We start from the raw sequence: 19381 nt of genomic DNA on the forward strand, positions 1-19381 counted from the left end.
GCATACATAGGGTGGCATGCTAAAATCATGATGGTCGGGGGGCATGCATACATAGGGTGGCATGCTAAAATCACGATGGTCGGGGGGCATGCATGCATAGGATGGTATCCTATTAGCAACTGTACTTTACTGCTGCTAATAGGATCGCAGGGGCTATCCTATTACCCCCGATGCCGGCATTTATCGGGGTTATGCTACGGGTGCCTGAGGCACCCTAAGCATAATCCATGATAAGGGGCCGCTGCAGCCACAATAACACATGGAATCCCATGTGTTTTCGTGTGATTGTGGGTCCAATTTCGGCTAATCAAAACGGCCTCTAATTGCATACCGCGATAATGACCATCGGTCATTAATTGCGATATCCGACCGTTTTGATTGGGCAAAATACCACCCATAGTGTTCACTCTAGGTAATGGGTGCTGACCAGTGAGGAGAGCATATTAACATTTTAAAGGGCAAAATTCTAGATTTGATGTATCACTACAGCTAAAGTAGCTATAGCAATACATCACGTCTAAAATGTTGTCCTCTGAAATTTAAATATGCCCTCTTCACTGATCGGCACCCTGCACCTTGCGTGTACACCTCATACACATATAGTCACACACATACGCACATGCCTACATACAGTCAAGCACATAGTGGGGGACGTATCAAGCCTGAGAGAGAGACAAAGTGGAGCAGTTGCCCCAAGCAACCAATCTGCTTCAAACTGACATTTATTTAGCACAGTCTTTGAATTGACAGTTAGAAGCTTATTGGTTGCTTTGGGCAACTGTTCCACTTTATCTCACCCAAGGCTTGATACATTTACCCTATAGTTACAAACATATATACAGTCACACATACATACAATCACACACCTATACTCATACATACATACATACATACATACATACATACTGTGACACAGTCACATACATATACATATAGTCACACACATATATATATACTGTGACACATACATAGAGTCAGATCATTATATATAGTCACACACAAACATACATGCATACAGTCACATGCATCTACACATACATACATACATACGCGGGTGGTATTCAGTATACCGGTTGTTGGGATCCCGTTGTACAGTATACCGCCGCCGGAATCCCGACACCCGGCATACCGACACCTTTTCTCCCTCTTGGGAGTCCACGACCCCCTGGAGGGAGAATAGATAGCATAGCGTGCCACCGTGCCCGCAGTGTGGTGAGCCATATTTGCCTACTCTCCCGGAATGGCCGGGAGGCTCCCGAAAATCGGGTGACCCTCCCGGCCCCCCGGAAAAACAGGCAAGTCTCCCGATCCCTGCACTCCCCCCTGCCCAGCCGCCCACTCAGTAAGTAGAGTGGGCGGTCCTCCCCCCTGCCCAGCCGCCCACTCAGTAAGTAGAGTGGGCGGTCCGGGCAGTCGATGACGCGATTCTTGTTGAATCGCGTCATCATAGCCACGCCCCCTACAGTATAATGCCTATAATAGTGGCATTTTGCGGTGGGGGCGTGGCTTAAATGACGCAATACCTCTGTCACACACCCACCCCGCCTCGACCACGCCCCCGTTCCGCCTCTGCTCCGCCCCCTCTCCTCGTCACTACCCTTCCCCACCCCCTGCTGAACAGACCTGGCTGCTCTCTCCCGGAGAGAGCAGCAGAAGAGTCGGTAAGTATGTGGTGAGCGCAGCGAGCCCGCAAGGGGCTCATTTGCGCTTGACCCACTGTTGGCAAGCTGGCGGTCGGGATCCCGGTGCCGGTATGCTGGCCGCCGGCAACTCATACTACACCCACTTACAGTGATATTATTTATATAGCACACACAAATCTGCAGCTCTTTACAGAGAGAATATTTGGGCATTCACATCAGTCTCTGTCCCAGTGGAGCTTACAATTTATTTTTCGTACCACATGTACATACATACATACATACACACACACACACACACACACACACACACACACACACACACACACACACACACACACACACTAGGGTCAATTTTGTTTGGAAACAGTATAGTGTCCCCTCCTTCCTCTTACCTTACACTTTGGTACACTGACTGCAGCTGCTCCTCCCTTCCTCTCATGCTGCTGGTACTGACTGTACAGTGCCATGTAGCGCACTCCCCTGCTCAGACTCCACATCATTTTCAATCTGTCACACTCACAATGCATTCCTATACTGTAGCATTAATCAAGCTTGGAGGAGTCTGAGAGCGGTGCCTCTCCTCCCCCTTTAATCTATCTCTGTACACACAGCCCCCAAGTCTCTACATTATATTACCCTTCACACTCAGACATAAAATTAACAGCAGCAATGACTGGACCATCTAGTCTTACCCACTTTTAGATGAAACAAAACAAGAGTAACAAAATCCCCCTTTCGTTTAGATCAACCCATGAAGTGCATTATGCCAACTAAATACTGGGTTCACTATGGTATGCCGGCGGTCGGGCTCCCGGCGACCAGCATACCGGCGCTGGGAGCCCGACCGCCGGCTTACCGACAGTGTGGCGAGCGCAAATGGGCCCCTTGCGGGCTCGCTGCGCTCGCCACGCTACGGGGACGAGGGAGAATAAGTGTCGGTATGCTGGCTGTCGGGATCCCGGCGCCGGTATACTGAAGACCACCCCTAAATACTGTAACGCTATAACATTTCCCATTTACACTACCTAACGTAACGGATGGAAATGTGAATGGCCAGTTAATCTTAATTATACTGCACTTGAACTTAAGTCAGAAAATGAAATGGATCTTACATATCTTTAAAATATAAGTAGTCTACTCATCCAGTGTTATTATCATGAGTAAATGTAAGGCCAGTAATAGCAGAATAATTATTTGTATCATTTATAGTCTTATTAATAATGTGATAAAAAGTCATAATTTCTCTTTCATCCACTAGGGGACACTGGAGTTCCACTTAGACATTAGGGGTGTGAAGCCTGTAACCGGAGGTGTGGCACAATCTAAAAAATTAGCATTGTCTGCACATCTGGCCCCTCCCCCTTCACGCCCCTCATGCCTCAGTTTTGAAATTTGTGCTGGAGTTGCAGCACGTGTGAGCACATTGCTCCTGACTAAAAGCAATATAACAAAGAATTCTGAGGGCTACGTCAACCTAAGAAAAGGGGGACAAAGCCTTAATGTATATGAGAGACAACGATCCCTTTTGAAGGGACCTGCATCTCTCAACAGGAGATCCTCTTTCAGAACAGTGAGTACTGGTGATGCATAAGGGCCCTAGTATAAGCGCAGGATCCAGCTTAGGCTTTAGCCTAATAGTAAGCCTCTGATCATAAATTATAGACTGTCAGTAGCGGGAAGAAAGGACAGCCAGCAACGCGTCAGAATAGAGCGCGCGCGCGGGCTGGGGGAAGCACCGCTGTTTAGCCCGCGCTTACTGTCCACAGAGCACACAGTACGCGGCCAGATAAAATCCTCCGGTGACAGCAGAGGCGCCGCTCCGGGACGGGAGAGAGAGGCCCTGGTGCGGGCGCGCTAGTGACTGAGAGAGAGAGAGCACACAGTACGCGGCCAGATAAAATCCTCCGGTGACAGTAGAGGCGCCGCTCCGGGACGGGTGAGAGCGCGCTAGTGACGGAGAGAGAGAGAGCGCAGTAACGCGGCGGTAGAGACTCAGCCGCGGGGGGAGAGGTTTTTAAGGTAATATATAAGCGCCCCTTCCCCGGATAGCAGGACAGTGACGGCTGCAGCGCTTTAGTGGAACCCTCAAGTATAGGATCACAGGCATTTTTAATGATGTGACCAAAAAAATTCAATGGCGGCCATTTTTAATGTTTCATATAGGCGCCAAGCTGAGGGACAGGGAATAGCCCTTCCCCTCTTATACCTTATCCAATGAGAAACTATGTAGGGTAGAGGTCCCTCTGCTGGTGGAATGTTAGATAGCATTATATAGAAAGGAGGATCTCCTGCACAAAAGATAATAATTCTTTATTACTTATATTTTCAAGGGACTTCTAATCAAAGATCCTGAAGAAAATACTGGAAGCACGTGGACAGCCTACTACCGTAGCTGATTGACAGCGGGGTCTGTGAGGGCTGCAAACCGGCTAGTGTTAGATAAAGAAAATATTTATAATTTTTTTTTTTTTTTGTTTATTAGTTTGGTCTGCCCTTTCTATAGTAAGAAAGGAAAAGCTTTACAGCCGGTTTCAACCGCTCCACTCCTGTCATTTACAACAGCCTTTCTCTTCCTGGTGTAAAGGGTGAAAGCACTGTTTAATTGTTAAATAAACGACCAATCATGTCTAAGGCAACAACCAAGACATCTAAGACCTACTATGTATGTATGAAGTGTAATGTGAATGGCAAGGAGATTCTGACACTAAGAAGGCAGTGGAAGCTATTCCCTTTGCGGGTGAAACGCTTTTCGGTCCAGAATTGGACAAGTGGATTGCCCAGGCTACGGCAGGGAAGTCCACATTCCTGCCTACTCCGTATACGAAAACCACTCCGCAGGTTAAAAGAGGTTATTCGGGACCAACGTTCAATTCTTTCAGATCTCAGTCCTTTCGAGCCCGAGGAAGAGGTTTCGGTGGACCGACACGTGGGGGCAGAGGTAGAGGCCGCTCACAGGCAACTACCAGAAAGCAAGATAAACCTACTGACAAAACCGTGGCATGACGGTCTCCCAGCTCACCTGTGGTCCCCCCTGGTGGGCGCACGACTGGAGGGGTTTCAGGACAGGTGGGCCAACACCTCTCCAGAGATCTGGATAAACAACATAATCTCTCAGGGGTACAGGATGGATTTTCAAGAAAGACCTCACAGTCAATTCTTTACAACAGGTTTACCTCGGTGCCCTCAGAAGGCAAAAGCGTTACTTACGGCAATTCAAAAATTGCTACAGTCAGAGGTCACTGTTCCAGTCCCTACCTCTCAGAGAGGAACGGGATTTTATTCCAGTCTTTTTGTCGTGCCAAAGCCAGACGGGACAGTCAGACCTATACTCAATTTAAAAGTTTTAAACCAATTTCTCTGAATCTACAGATTCAAGATGGAATCAATCCAGTCGGTCATTGCAGGTTTGGAACAAGAAGAGTTCATGGTATCCATGGACATAAAGGATGCGTACCTGCATATCCCGATTTGGTCCCCCCACCAAGCTTACCTACGGTTTGCGCTGGTGAAGGATCATTACCAATTCAGAGCTTTACCATTCGGCCTATCTGCAACCCCAAAGATCTTCACGAAGATCATGGCGGTCATGGTGGCAGAATTAAGGTTACTGGGGGTCACGATAATACCGTATCTAGACGATCTCCTAATCAAGGCCTCTTCTCAGGAGAAGCTGATAAAGGATGCTCAGACATCTCACCAATTTCTGATCCAACATGGATGGATAGTGAATTTCCAGAAATCCAACCTCATCCCAACTCAACGGATTCAGTTCCTAGGCTTGATATTGGACACGGTGGAATTGAGAATTTTTCTGCCAGAATCCAAGATTCAGGATATACGGAAATTGGTGACTCAGGTACTAAAGGCACCGACGGTTTCTCTACACCTCTGTGTACAACTTCTCGGGAAGATGGTAGCGGCATTCGAAGCTCTCCAGTACGGAAGGCTTCATTCCCGACCTTTTCAGATGAATCTCATTGCTCAGGGAGCAGGTTCGCATTGGCTGCTTCATCTGAGAATTTGCCTTCAACCACAAGTACGTGTCTCCCTAACATGGTGGTCGGTGCACAAGAATCTTGCAGCAGGGAAAAGATTCGGCATTTGGGACTGGAGGATTCTGACAACGGACGCCAGTCTCAGAGGTTGGGGTACCGTCCTGTAAGACCATCATTTTCAGGGAAGATGGACGTTGCAGGAGAGCAGATTACCCATAAACATTCTCGAATTAAGAGCAGTTTACAATGCACTTCTCTGGGCAGAAGATCTGGTCATGGGTCAGCACGTACGAATACAGTCGGACAATGTCACGACGACTGCTTACATAAACCGTCAAGGGGGAACAAAGAGCAAGATGGCGTTAAACGAATCAACAAAGATCCTATTGTGGGCGGAGAGGCGAAACATCATCCTCTCTGCAATATTCATTCCAGGTGTAGAAAACTGGGAAGCAGATTATCTCAGTCGCCAGGACATGCATCCGGGAGAGTGGTGTCTTCATCCACGAATCTTCGAGATGGTAGTGAAGAGATGGGGTCTTCCGCAGGTCGACCTCATGGCGTCGAGGCAGAACCACCAGCTGCCAAGATATGTATCCAGGACAAGGGATACTGCAGCAGAAGGAATAGATGCGTTAACACTTCCTTGGGATTACGAAATGGTGTACATCTTTCCACTCATACCAAAAATACTGAAGAGGTTGAAACGAGAACAAGTGTGGGCGATTCTAATCGCACCGGATTGGCCTCGCAGGAGTTGGTATTCGGACCTACAAGGGTTGCTATCAGAGGACCCTTGGCGGTTACCTCAGAGAGAGGACCTGCTAGCTCAAGGACCATTTCTTCATCCAGACCTGAACAGATTATGTTTGACGGCGTGGCTATTGAGACCCGGATCTTAAGGAACAGAGGAATACCTAGAAGTGCAATTCCTACAATGATTGCGGCTAGGAAGCCGGTGACAGCTGGGCATTACTACAGAATTTGGAACTAATACATTGACTGGTGTCAGGAACGTGGATGGGATTCGAAGACCTTCCACTTATCCAGACTTTTACTCTTCCTTCAAGCCGGTCTAACCTTGGGTCTGCGGTTGGGATCTCTGAAGGTTCAGGTGTCGGCTCTTTCCACTCTTTTTCAACAACGGTTGGCATCCCCAGAAATTCAAACCTTTTTACAGGGGGTGCTACGGATACAGCCCCCTTTTCGTACCCCCACGGCACCATGGGATCTAAATTTGGTGTTAGATTTTTTGAAATCACCCTTGTTTGAGCCGTTACCAAGGACAGGCCTAAAATATCTCTCCTGGAAGGTAACGTTGCTGCTAGCTTTAGCTTCGGCTAGGCGGGTCTCTGAATTAGGAGCCTTGTCGTGTAAGAGTCCCTTTTTGATTTTTCATGAGGATCGGGCGGAACTCCGTATAAGAGCAGATTTCCTTCCTAAGGTTGTTTCGGGTTTTCATGTGAACCAACCAATTGTGGTCCCATCTTTCCAGTGTCTAGAGGATGGGGATATGTCCTTGGATGTTGTCCGAGCTTTAAGGGTGTAGGTACAAGTTACATCGTCCTTTCGGAAGTCAGACCATTTGTTCGTACTTTATGATGGACCAAAGAAGGGTTGGCCGGCTTCTAAGCAGTCCCTGTCTCGATGGATTAGGCTTGCTATTAGGCAAGCTTATATTTCCAGCGGTAAACAGGTCCCATTGCGGACGAGTGCGCATACCACTAGATCAGTGGGTGCCTCCTGGGTTTCCACTACTCAACTTTGCAGAGCGGCGACGTGGTCCTCAGCCCACACGTTCGCAAAATTTTGTAAGTTCGATACCTTTGCGTCCGAAGATTCTAAGTTCGGACGTTTGGTTTTGCAGGCAACAGACAGCACTCCCTCCCTGGGAGATAACTTTGGGACGTCCCCTAATGTCTAAGTGGAACTCCAGTGTCCCCTAGTGGATGAAAGAGAAAAGAGGATTTTGGTACTTACCGATAAATCCATTTCTCTGAATCCTCTAGGTGACACTGGACGCCCGCCTCTGTGCTGTCAATCCGGCTGTGTTATAGTTCTTGTTCATACAGTTCGTGCAAACAGCGTTGGTTTTTCGTTTAAAGAAGTTTCTTGGATGCTGTTTGGCATGTTGCATGGTTCGGTTCCTCGCCATATGCTCTTGTATCGTGTCCTCGTCTCTCAGTCAAAATTTTCAAAACTGAGGCATGTGGGGCGTGAAGGGGGAGGAGCCGGCTGTGCAGACAATGCTAATTTTTTAGATTGTGCCACACCTCCGGTTAAAGGCTTCACACCCCTAATGTCTAAGTGGAACTCCAGTGTCCCCTAGAGGATTCTGAGAAATGGATTTATCGGTAAGTACCAAAATCCTCTTTTTCTCTCTCAGCAAAGGGCCTGGCTGAGATCGGTGCACAGTGGATCCATGGACCATCTCCAGAGAATCCTGTCTTCCAGCTGGCAGCCCAGTTTGGTCTATTAGGCCCTGATGCCATGCGTGAGGAGAACCAGAAAGTTGATTTGAGAGGCCATCCCCCTGGCATCCCAGTTATCTACAGTAGCTCTGGAAAACAAATTAGCCCAGAAGTGTTCCTGAGCATCAGCGATTCATACTCGTCTTGGCTGGAGAAAGCACAAAATGTCTCAAAAAACGATTGTGATCCAGATGCCAGCGTGGGAGGTTTCCTACGGCAAGAGATTGCCCGCAGCTCACAGAATTGGGATAAAGCATCGGTTGGCATTAATATGGCTCTGTTGAAGGGGCTGCTAAATGTTGAGTGTTGCATCAGTGGAGCCCATAGTATGGACCATGTAGCACTTTTCCCCTATGGGGAATATACAATGTTTCCAGGGCTGGATTGCACCTTTCCTAAGTAAGTATTTTAAAAAGAATATTGGCTTCAAATGAGGGAATTTTATGAGTAGAAAGTTATCCTGCCATTATATCCTGCATTACATTATAGTGTAGCCATACTGTTGTGTTGCACCATGTCTGTTATTGATGATTGCATCAATTGCACTTCCTATAGAATAGCTATCATTCTAGAGATACATAAAAGTGTTCAAGTTTTGTTCTAATACTACTCTCTCCAGATTATTTGTGTCAGGAAGTTTTGTCCAGTCGGCAGCATTGTGCTGATTATTTTGTTATTCATGCCCCCTACTTCAGTAGCGTGAAAGTTTTTTCCCCCCTTCCTAATTTCTTCTATAGTTGCATATTTGTATATTGTATATCATTTCAGAACTTTAAACAAAATATATAATTAAGACGTCCTGATTAAACGCAAAATACAGTTTTTAAATGATTGTTTCATTTATTGAAGGAAAAAAAGTTAACCAACACCAGCTTTCCTTGTGTGAAATAGTAATTGCCCCCTTAGTTACTTAGTTACCAATGAACAAATATGAATTGATCATTTGGTTCAATGAGATTAGACACAATTAGGCTTGGTTACTCCTAGCCCTGTTGAATCTAAACATGGCTTATTTCCTGTAATGTGAAGTTGGCTAAAAGGTCTCAATAAGCAACACAGAATGCCGTGATTAAAAATGCATTTAGAAAAAGATAAAGTTTGAATTTTATCAGTCTGGAAAGGCTTACATTCCAGGTATTATCTTCTAGAAGGTGCTAGATAAATAAGGAGTAGAATCTGATTGGTTGCTATGGGCAACATACCATCTTGAATAGAACTCACATTTTAGTAAATTTACCCCCAAGGCTTAGTACATAGACCCCCAAGTCTGATTGCCTGCCCGTGCGTACACTTTGTGTCTGACTCAGGGCCACTATCTCAAGGTTAAACTCTGACTACAGAGCTCTAGTCTGGTTTTATTAAAGTGTACAAAAGATTAAGAGATTTTAAATATATTAGGAGCATTTTTAAAAATCTCTTTCTCATACGTCCTAGAGGATGCTGGGGACTCCAAAAGGACCATGGGGTATAGACGGATCCGCAGGAGCTTGGGCACACTATAAAGACTTAAACTGGGTGTGAACTGGCTCCTCCCTCTATGCCCCTCCTCCAGACCTCAGTTAGACTTTGTGCCCAGGAGTGATGGGACACACACTAGGGGAGCTCTCCTGAGTTTCTCTAAAAGACTTTGTTAGGTTTTTTATTTTCAGGGAGACCTGCTGGCTACAGGCTCCCTGCATCGTGGGACTGAGGGGAGAGAAGCAGGACCTACTTCTTCTTAGTTCAAGGGCTCTGCTTCTCGGCTACTGGACACCATTAGCTCCAGAGGGTTCGATCACTTGGTGCGCCTAGCTGCTTGTTCCCGGAGCCACGCCGTCACCCCCCTCACAGAAGCCAGAAGAAAGAAGTCGGGTGAGTATTAGAAGAACAGAAGACTTCAGTGACGGCAGAAGACTTCAGTAACGGAGGTACAGCGGTCGCGCTGCGCTCCATGCTCCCACACACCAATGACACTCTCAGGGTGCAGGGCGCTGGGGGGGGAGCGCCCTGGGCAGCAGGTTGCTGATTTCTTCTTAAGGCTGGCGTAAAAGCATTCCGGTACCTGGGTATCGTATATCATACCCCCGCCAGCATATAACTGCAATTACTGCTTATATCTGTGACTCTCTGGCGGTGCCGAGGCTCCGTGTCCTGGACGCCCGTCAGCATGTGGTAGCGCACTACGTGCCATTTCTTCCCCGCCGCCGGCTCTCACAGGTGCAGGGCGCTGGGGGGGGAGCGCCCTGGGCAGCATATTACAGGTGATTGTGATTTGTACTGCTGGTGGTGCGGGGGCTCCGTGTCCCGGCCCCCGCCAGCGTGTGGTAGCGCACTACGCGCCATTTCTTCCCCGCCGCCGGCTCTCACGAGTGCAGGGCGCTGGGGGGGGGGGGAGCGCCCTGGGCAGCATATTACAGATGATTGTGTTTTGTATTGCTGGCGGTGCCAGGGCTCCGTGTCCCGTCCCCGACAGCGTGTGGTAGCGCACTGCGCGCCATTTTCCCACCGCCGCCGGCTCCATGGGTGCAGGGCGCTGGGGGGGAGCGCTCTGGGCAGCATTTGTTGATTCATCCCGGGCGGGGGAATATACCCGGACACCGGGTGTATTCACGCCGCCGGGGCACCGCAGCGTGCATGCTGCGCTCCATCGCTCCCACACGCCAACGATTTCCGTGGGTGCGGGGGGTGGCGCCCTGGGCTGCGTTTTTGTACATATAGGGGTGTATACAGGGGGTTAATCCCTGTATATAAGCCCCAGCTCAAATTTAAAGTTATGTATATGTTTGAGCGGGCTTAAGCGCACCGGGAAGGGGCGGAGTTTAGCCCTCATAGAGTCAGCGCCATTTTCCTCAGATCCCCGCCAGGGAGGGGGGGGTGGGCACAGTGTTTTAATGCTATGTGGTTGTCATATAGCATTATGTTTTGTAATGGACGCATAATCACTCTTATATTACATAAATTCACTGGTTCCCTGATTGTACCCACTATTGGTTAGTCAACATGTCGGCAGGTGTGAGCGTTTTGTCATAAGCTGCTGTGGGGATAACTGTCGACTTCGCCGGCGTATGGCGGTACTTGATTCGGAAAATTAAGTATTAGCAAATGGGTGTTTGTGTGCTTAAGCAGTAAACACGATAGGGGAGATACAGTTGTTTATGGATGCCCTGTCGGCATCAACGGTATTTCCTGGGTAAAGAATTATCAGGCTGTTATTGCCTGGTACCTGTATATATATGTATATTTATAGGTATATGGGGGGGAGTGTTATCAAAATTGTATTTGTATGCTTCCCTCAGACCCCTCGGGGTTCCGTGATTATTATTATTATTTTTTGCCCACTTACTATTCCTTGCTGTCGACATTTACTAAGTTTCTGTCGACCTGAACGTTCCTGGTAGATCCACATCGGGGGCATATCAGTACATGGTCATACACATTCGCAACACATTACTGTCACTAGGGTCCTGACAGGTCTGGACAATCCACTTGCGCATGGGTTATATCTATATGTGTATATATGTAGATATAGGTTATATATGCATGGTTAGGATATATGTGTTTTATTGTGTATTACATGATGTATATCCATGAATGCTGAAATAATGCTGTTCTTATCATGTGCTGATCGCTCTGCTGATTAAGCTCTAGATTGGCCGTGATGAGTTGGTTTCGATCCTCTCAAGGAGTCCGAATATTATTCTCTTCACAACGCGGAGAGAAAATTATGACAGTCAACTCCTGGTCGACGCAGAGCCCGGTCGCAAAGGATCATACACATGCAGCTAAGTGAAATTTTATTTCTATACTTTGACCTTATTTGCACTGTATGCACTTGAGGGAGTGTTGTATTCGGGTAGGCATCCGATAGAATTATCCTACCCAGAGTGGGTAGGCTTACCTATGTTTATTCTTCCTTATAACATTACAGCAGGCTGCCACGTGACAGCAGGAGGTGTGACCGGAAATATGCGGAGGATGTCTCCGGGAGATGCTGGTGGGAGGTATACAGCTGTTTGGTGTGGACTCTGTTCAGTCAATCTCGGCGGTTTCCACTGGTAAGTCTAACTTCATGAGTTAGCCTCCTTCACAGCGGGTGGTGACGCATTCTTTTGTGGGATGCAGTCGTTTAACCGGTTCGATACCGTTCTTTATCCCTTTTCTGTGCAGACAGTGGAAGGTGGAAAGGTAAGTGTTCTGCAGCCTTGTTAGGTTCGCAGAAGTGGATGTCGTTTTCTGTTTCCACTATATCCATCACTTGTCGCTGAGTCTATCTGGCTGGTCTCCACTCCGGTGACCACTGGTCTACTAATTTTCAGTTAGTCCGGGAATAGACTAGGACCTGTGAGTTATTTATAGAAGCCAAAGGGGAACACTCTGAGTTACGGTGGTTTCCCCTTACTGGTTTTTCTAATAGATCTTGCCTTTCCCCTCTGGAAGGGGAGGTAGAGCGCAACGCCATACAGAGGTGCGTCAGGTTCAGGACATTGTCTGGTTGTCCCTGTATAAAGGTGCAAATCGTTGTTTCTCTCTGACTGTTCTTTGGAACAGGGATTGGCTGTTGTTCCCAACGACGCAGATGTCAAAAGTGGGTTTCAGAGTAGATACTGACCGGTTAAGGTTCGGATCCAGAGTTGGATCGGTTTTGAGGTGACACCTCATCAATATGTTCCGTTAATAAGACAGATGGGTGTGGCCTAGGAGGCCTTTGTCGGTGAGCAGGTCTAATACCAGAGTGGTTTTCATGGGACCAGTTGGAAATGCGGTTCGGGTCTCACCTGCGCATGAACCGGAATATAATCCAAACGGCCAGGACAGCGCTCCTGTGGGGTCTGCTCGGTTCTTTTCTTCTAGAGGAATGAAGGTTAGGGATCCAGGTTTAGATCCTGGTGTCCGTGCGTACAGATCTCCGAAGCTGGGGAGCAGTCCGTGGCAAGGGACGTATTTCCAGAGGATAAGGTCAAGTTGGGAAACTTGTCTGCTGTAAGCTTTCTTGAATTAAGAGCTATTTTAGACGAACGTATTCTTCATGTTCTGCCTGTGTTAGTTCTGCCAGATGACTTGTCAGCAGTGGCGTAAGTAAGCCGCTATGGTGGTACAAGGAGCAAAGCGGCAGTGGCGGAAGATGCACAGTTTGCAGTTGAGTGAGAAGTCTGGTAAACGCTATATTAGCAGTCTTCGTTCCGGAGGTAAACGACGGAGAAATAGATTTCCTCTGCGGACACGATATCCAGCCGGGAAAAATTCAGTCATCATCGAGAAGCTTTCCCAGACGTGACAAGTCTTTGAGGAGTGTCACAATTGGACATGTTGGCGTCTCGCCTCAACGAGGGGCCTCAAGGAGATTGGTCCAGGTCAAAGGACATTCAAGATATAGCAGTGGACATCCTCGTGACATCGTGGGTGTTTTTAGTTGGTCTATGTGGCCTCTCCGCTTTCACTTTTCTGACAGTGGTAAGCGTAAGGTGATCAAAGGTTTCGGTGATTCTCTTGAATCCGCTCTAGCCAGAGAGGGTTGGCTATCCAGTTTTTCATGGTTTACTCATAGAAGATTACTGCCCTCTTCCTCTACGTGAGGTAATGTCACAACAAGATCACGGCGTGTATCCGGACTTACCGCGGCTGCGTCTGACGGCGGGGCGGTTGAATGCCATATCCTAAGCCGAACGGGTGTTCCCAGCGAAGTCGTTTCCTCAATTCTTCAGGCTAGGAAAGAACTGATGGCAAAGCGTTACTACCGTAGTTGAAGTAAATTATGTGTCTTGGTGTGTATCCAGGAAGGCTCCTATGGAAGACTTTCAGCTAGGTCGTGCTTATCCATACGTTACAAGCCGGTGTGGAGGCAAAACTAATAATTTTCTTTATAAAATTTCTCTCTTGGAACGTGGTCAGGCTATTGGCCTTGACGTCCGCAAGGCGGGTGTCGGAAGTGATTGTTTTGTCTCACAAAAGCCTTGTTTGATTTTTCAGGTGGATAGAGAGGAATTGAGTACTCGGTTGGTAGTTCTACCAAGAGTGGTTTCTGGGTTTCGCTGAAATCGGCCTATTTTGTTGCCGGTGGTTACTTAGGCTTTCGCTGATTCGAATTCCCTCGATCTGGCCAGGGATTTGAGTATGTAGGTCGTAAATTTGGCTCGGTTTGGAGAAACAGAGGCTCTGTTTGTCTGGTATGTTCCCAGCATGGTTTGGGAGACTGCGTTATGCAGTCTGTTACACGCTGAATCTGTGATGAGGTTTGGAATGTTCGTTCTATGGCTGAATTGCCGTCACCGAAGTCGGTGGAGGTCCATTCTTTTGGGAAGATGGGTTTTTCTTGGGCGGATGCCCGAGGAGTCTCGGCGGTTCAACTTTGCCGAGCGGTTTCTTGATCGGTATCAAGCGCTTTTGCTATGCTCTACAAGCTTGATACCCTGATTTTTGAGGACCTTATGTTTGCTCATTCGGTGCTGCAGAGTCATCCGCACTCTCCCGCCCGTTTTGGTGCTTTGGTATAAACCCCATGGTCCTTTTGGAGTCCCCAGCATCCTCTAGGACGTATGAGAAAATAGGATTTTAGTACCTACCGGTAAATCCTTTTCTCTTAGTCCGTAGAGGATGCTGGGCGCCCGTCCCAGTGCGTACTGTGTCTGCAGTTATTGCTTTTGGTTACACCCTGGTGGTGTGTCTTCTCTGTCTGGCGGTTGCTACCGTTGTTCATCACATGGCGTGCGGGGTCTTATTTTTGCTTATGTGGACACAATGGTTGTGTTACATATTCTCTCAGCATGTGGCTGTGTTTTGTTCATACCGTTGGCTGGTATTCTACTGAATGCCACGTTCTACGGTGTGTTTGACGTGTGAGCTGGTTTGACACTCACCGTGTTATATCAATAAATTCTTTCCTCGAAATTGTCCATCTCTCCTGGGCACAGTTTTCTAACTGAGGTATGGAGGAGGGGCATAGAGGGAGGAGCCAGTTCACACCCAGTTTAAGTCTTTATAGTGTGCCCAAGCTCCTGCGGATCCGTCTATACCCCATGGTCCTTTTGGAGTCCCCAGCATCCTCTACGGACTAAGAGAAAAGGATTTACCGGTAAATACTAAAATCCTATTTTTATAATGTTGTGTGGTTAATACAGAATTACCTTATTAAGAGCTGCCAATAAGTGATAGTTTCAATAATTGTATTGTTCATATAACTATATATTGTTTTTGCACCTGTAACTTGTGTTTATAAATTTACAAAAGGTAACGTGACTACCTTATAAATGTGAGTTTGTTTCATATTTTGTCCTCTATTTTCTGTTTCCTCCATACCTACAGTCTTACCTGCAAATATTCTTACTTCTTAATCATCTATTTCTATCTATAGGTCATTGTCTTACATTTCTTTTGTACTTCTAGGGGCTATGAAAGCCTTGTGGACCACATTAAAGCAGAGCTACCCAATGACACCGTATTACTGAACCATGCAGTGAAGAGCATTCACTGGAATGGATCCTTCCAAGGCAGCGACTCTCGTGTGTATCCTGTGCAGGTGCAGTGTGAGGATGGAAACACCTTTGTGGCTGATCACGTCATTGTCACTGTTCCATTAGGTAACATTATGGTCCCATGCGTATCAGTAAGGCGTGTGATATATGGTGTCCTGCAGCAGTACTTCCACAGCACACTTCTGCCTCATTAAATCTAAATCACAAATGGGATAGGGTCATTAGGTCGACAGTCATTAGGTCAACATGCATTAGGTCAACATGTACTACGTCGACATGGAAAAAGGTCGACATGCGTTTTTCATACTTTACGATCCACGTGGACTTTGATTGGGAATAGTAACCTGGGCTGAGTGCCGCGGTAATGGAGTGAGGCACCTTGGTGCACTAATTGGGGTTCCCCATCACTTTACGTTGAAACAACACAAATTTAAAAAAACAATCTCATGTCGACCAAATGACTGTGTTGACCAAGTCACTGTCGCCCTATGACCCATACCCTCACAAATATTACTAGTATAAATAGGGACTGCACAGCTTTGCTCTTATTATAATAGTAACATTTACATCAAACATTTGTTGAGGAAGTTAGCAGATACACAATACAGGTTGAGTCTCCCTTATCCAAAATGCTTGGGACCAGAGGTATTTTGGATATCGGATTTTTCCGTATTTTGGAATAATTGCATACTATAATGAGATATCATGGTGATGGGACCTAAGTCTAAGCACAGAATGCATTTATGTTACATATACACCTTATACACACAGCCTGAAGGTCATTTTAGCCATTATTTTTAATAACTTTGTGCATTAAACAAAGTGTGTCTGCATTCACACAATTCATTTATGTTTCATATACACCTTATGCACACAGCCTGAAGGTCATTTAATACAATATTTTTAATAAATTTGTGTATTAAACATAGTTTGTGTACACTGAGGCATCAGAAAACAAAGGTTTCACTATCTCACTCTCACTCAAAAAATTCCGTATTTCGGAATATTCCGTATTTCGGAATATTTGGATATGGGATACTCAACCTGTATAGAAACAGCAGAAAGTATACTCAAACAGGAACTGTTTATTTCTGTACAATCAGCATCAAACACATGCTGCTTTCTTACCATGGAGGAGGAAAAGGACAGAAGGAACACAGGGGCAGATTTATTAAGCTCGGTGAAGTGATAAAGTGGAAGGTGATAACGCACCAGCCAATCAAATCCTAGCTACCATGTCTTACAGGCTGGGTTTGAAAAAATGACAGGAGCTGACTGGCTGGTCCTTTATCACCTTCCAATTTATCACTTCACCGAGCTTAATAAATCTGCCCCACATTCTCCTATAACAGAAGCCTGGTCAATGTAGTCATGTTGAGGCAATGAATTTCGACAAAACATACCACACCTGTTGAGAACATGTCTGACACCCACACTCAATAACTGCTCTCAAACCAGTCCCTTCTCAGGTCTCAAATTTTGGTATTGGGATTGGCTTTGACAAAACATTGGCCAACATAGTTTAGAGTCACATCTTGCTACACTCAAAGGTAATGATGCTTCACACCAACATGTTTGGTTCTAGCATTCACGTTTTCACTATTTGCAGGCTTTATGCACCCTTGACTGTCACCAAACTGTTCATTGAGCTACTGACTCTCCAAAATCCTGTAGTAGCTGATGTAACCAAACAACTTCTTGAATGGCATAGGCTGCTGAGATGTATTTGGCTTCTGTTGGTGATATATCAACTGACATTTGCTTTTTACTAGACCAGGAGATTACACTGTTCTCAAGTTTAAACATGAAGCCACGTGTTAATCCCTGTAATCACCTGCCCAATCTGTACGTACAGTACACATCCTTGCAATTCTTCTGACATAGGGCCTAATTCAGACCTGATCGCAAAAGCAAAATCTTTCTCTAATGGGCAAAACCATGTGCACTGCAGGGGAGGCAGATATAACATGTGCAGAGAGAGTTAGATTTGGGTGGGTTATTTTGTTTCTGTGCAGGGTAAATACTGGCTGCTTTGTTTTTACACTGAAATTTAGATTTCAGTTAAAACACACCCCATTTGCATTTCATTATTTTCTATAAAGATGAGACATAGCTACTGAAATATCAGTCCTTTAGTAGTTGCCACATATAGAAGTGCAGCCACTGCTTATCTGTACTGTTCATTATTTTATTTCTTTTAAATCGAGTACATTTTTATTAAGCTTTTTTTCACAGAGAAAAAACAAGAAACATCATACAAATAATAACAAAGTGTAAGGTATCATTGCTGACAAAGTAGCATAGTATATGGCATCAGGAGGAGGAGGCAAATAACTGGCTCAGCTGCTTAATATATACTGCGCCCCGGTGGAGGGGCAGGATCCTGTGCTCGCCCCTAACACACACCGCACAGACCCTTCCAGCCAGTTGCTTGTGCAGAGCCGGCCATAGGCATAGGCAAACGAGGTAATTGCCTAGGGCATCTGGTATGCCTAGGGGCATCATCAGCTTCTGCTGATTAAAATGATATGCGGCATGCCTATATTCTGTGTGTAGCATTTCATATGCAGATACAGCTAGTCTCACACAGTATATAGGCATGCTGCATATCAGTTTAATCAGCAGAAGCTGCTTGTGCATTCTAGCCACATAGCAATGCAAATAAGATGCATTTTCATAAAAAAGTTGTGCCCGACGTTAGCATTGAGGCAATATTTATGAGGACACATCTGTATCCAAGCAGAGGCAGAGGTCACAGTGTTAGTGGCAGTGTGAGTGCTGTGTGCATATGAGTGGGTTGGTTGTGCAGTAGTGTTCGGAATATGTGTAAGGAGCATTATGTGTGTCATATAAAAATGCATTAATAATGTGCAACATATGTAAAAGGCGCACTATGTGTGTCATTATGTGTATAAGGGCATTAATAATGTGCGGCACATGTGTAACAGGGTACTACTGTATGTGTGTCATTATGTGTATAGGAAGACTAATAATGTGCAGCAAATGTGTAGGGGGCACTATGTTGGTCATTATGTGTATAAGGGCATTAATAATGTGCGGCATATGTGTAAGGGACATTATGTGTAAAAGGGCATTAATAAAGGTTGTCATAATGTGTAAGGTACATTATGTTTATAAGGACATTAATAAGGTGTTTCATATGTGTAAGGGGCATTACTGTGTGGAATTGTGTGTAAATGCATTACTAATGTGTGGCATTATGTGTATAAGGTGCCCTACTATGTGGCGTTGCGTATAGAAAGGGCACTACTGTGTCGTCTAATGTGAATAAAGAGCAATAGGGTGTGGTGTAATATGAATAAGGAGCAATTCAGTGTGATGTAATGTGAATAAGGGGCTCTACTGTGAGGAGTAACGTTTATAAGGTAAAGTGATACTACTGTGGGATGTAATATGAATTATGGACACTATCGCATGATCATATGTGAATAAAGTTGCAGTACTGTGTGGCGTAATTGGAATTGGGATTATTGTGTGGCCATGCCCCTTGCCAGCAAAAACACACCCCTTTTTGGGCTGTGCGCCAAATGTGCGAACTGTTCCTATTTAAAATACAGTATAGGGGGTACAAGGTCAGAGGCGGAACCAGCGGTGGTGCTAGGGGGCACCAGCCAAAATCTTGCCTAGGGCATCATATTGGTTAGGGCCAGCTCTGCGCTTGTGGCTACGGCCTCCTCTATCCCAAGACTGGCCGGGAGCTGGCGGGGACTGGTGAGTTTACACGTGTCAGTACTGGTGTATATGGTGCATCATCATTATAGCCTGCCCATTACAGATATACAGCATCTCTCTCAACTCTCTCT

At 46.1% G+C, this 19381-nt stretch overlaps 1 protein-coding gene and 1 long non-coding RNA gene across 4 annotated transcripts in view; one reads left to right on the forward strand and one right to left on the reverse strand.

Annotated features, from left to right (window-relative positions):
- LOC135055035 (uncharacterized) overlaps window positions 1-19381 on the reverse strand; it is a 272995-nt gene that overhangs the window by 180253 nt on the left and 73361 nt on the right. The window lies entirely within an intron of this gene.
- LOC135055031 (peroxisomal N(1)-acetyl-spermine/spermidine oxidase-like) overlaps window positions 1-19381 on the forward strand; it is a 38544-nt gene that overhangs the window by 3119 nt on the left and 16044 nt on the right. For all 3 annotated transcript variants that reach the window (XM_063958610.1, XM_063958608.1, XM_063958609.1), the window contains exons 2-3: window positions 8025-8508; window positions 15469-15662. In XM_063958610.1, the coding sequence (XP_063814680.1) occupies window positions 8025-8508; window positions 15469-15662 (678 nt within the window). The remainder of the gene's footprint in view (window positions 1-8024; window positions 8509-15468; window positions 15663-19381) is intronic.

Source organism: Pseudophryne corroboree, chromosome 3 (assembly GCF_028390025.1).
Source record: "Pseudophryne corroboree isolate aPseCor3 chromosome 3, aPseCor3.hap2, whole genome shotgun sequence".
NCBI classification, from domain to species: domain Eukaryota; kingdom Metazoa; phylum Chordata; class Amphibia; order Anura; family Myobatrachidae; genus Pseudophryne; species Pseudophryne corroboree.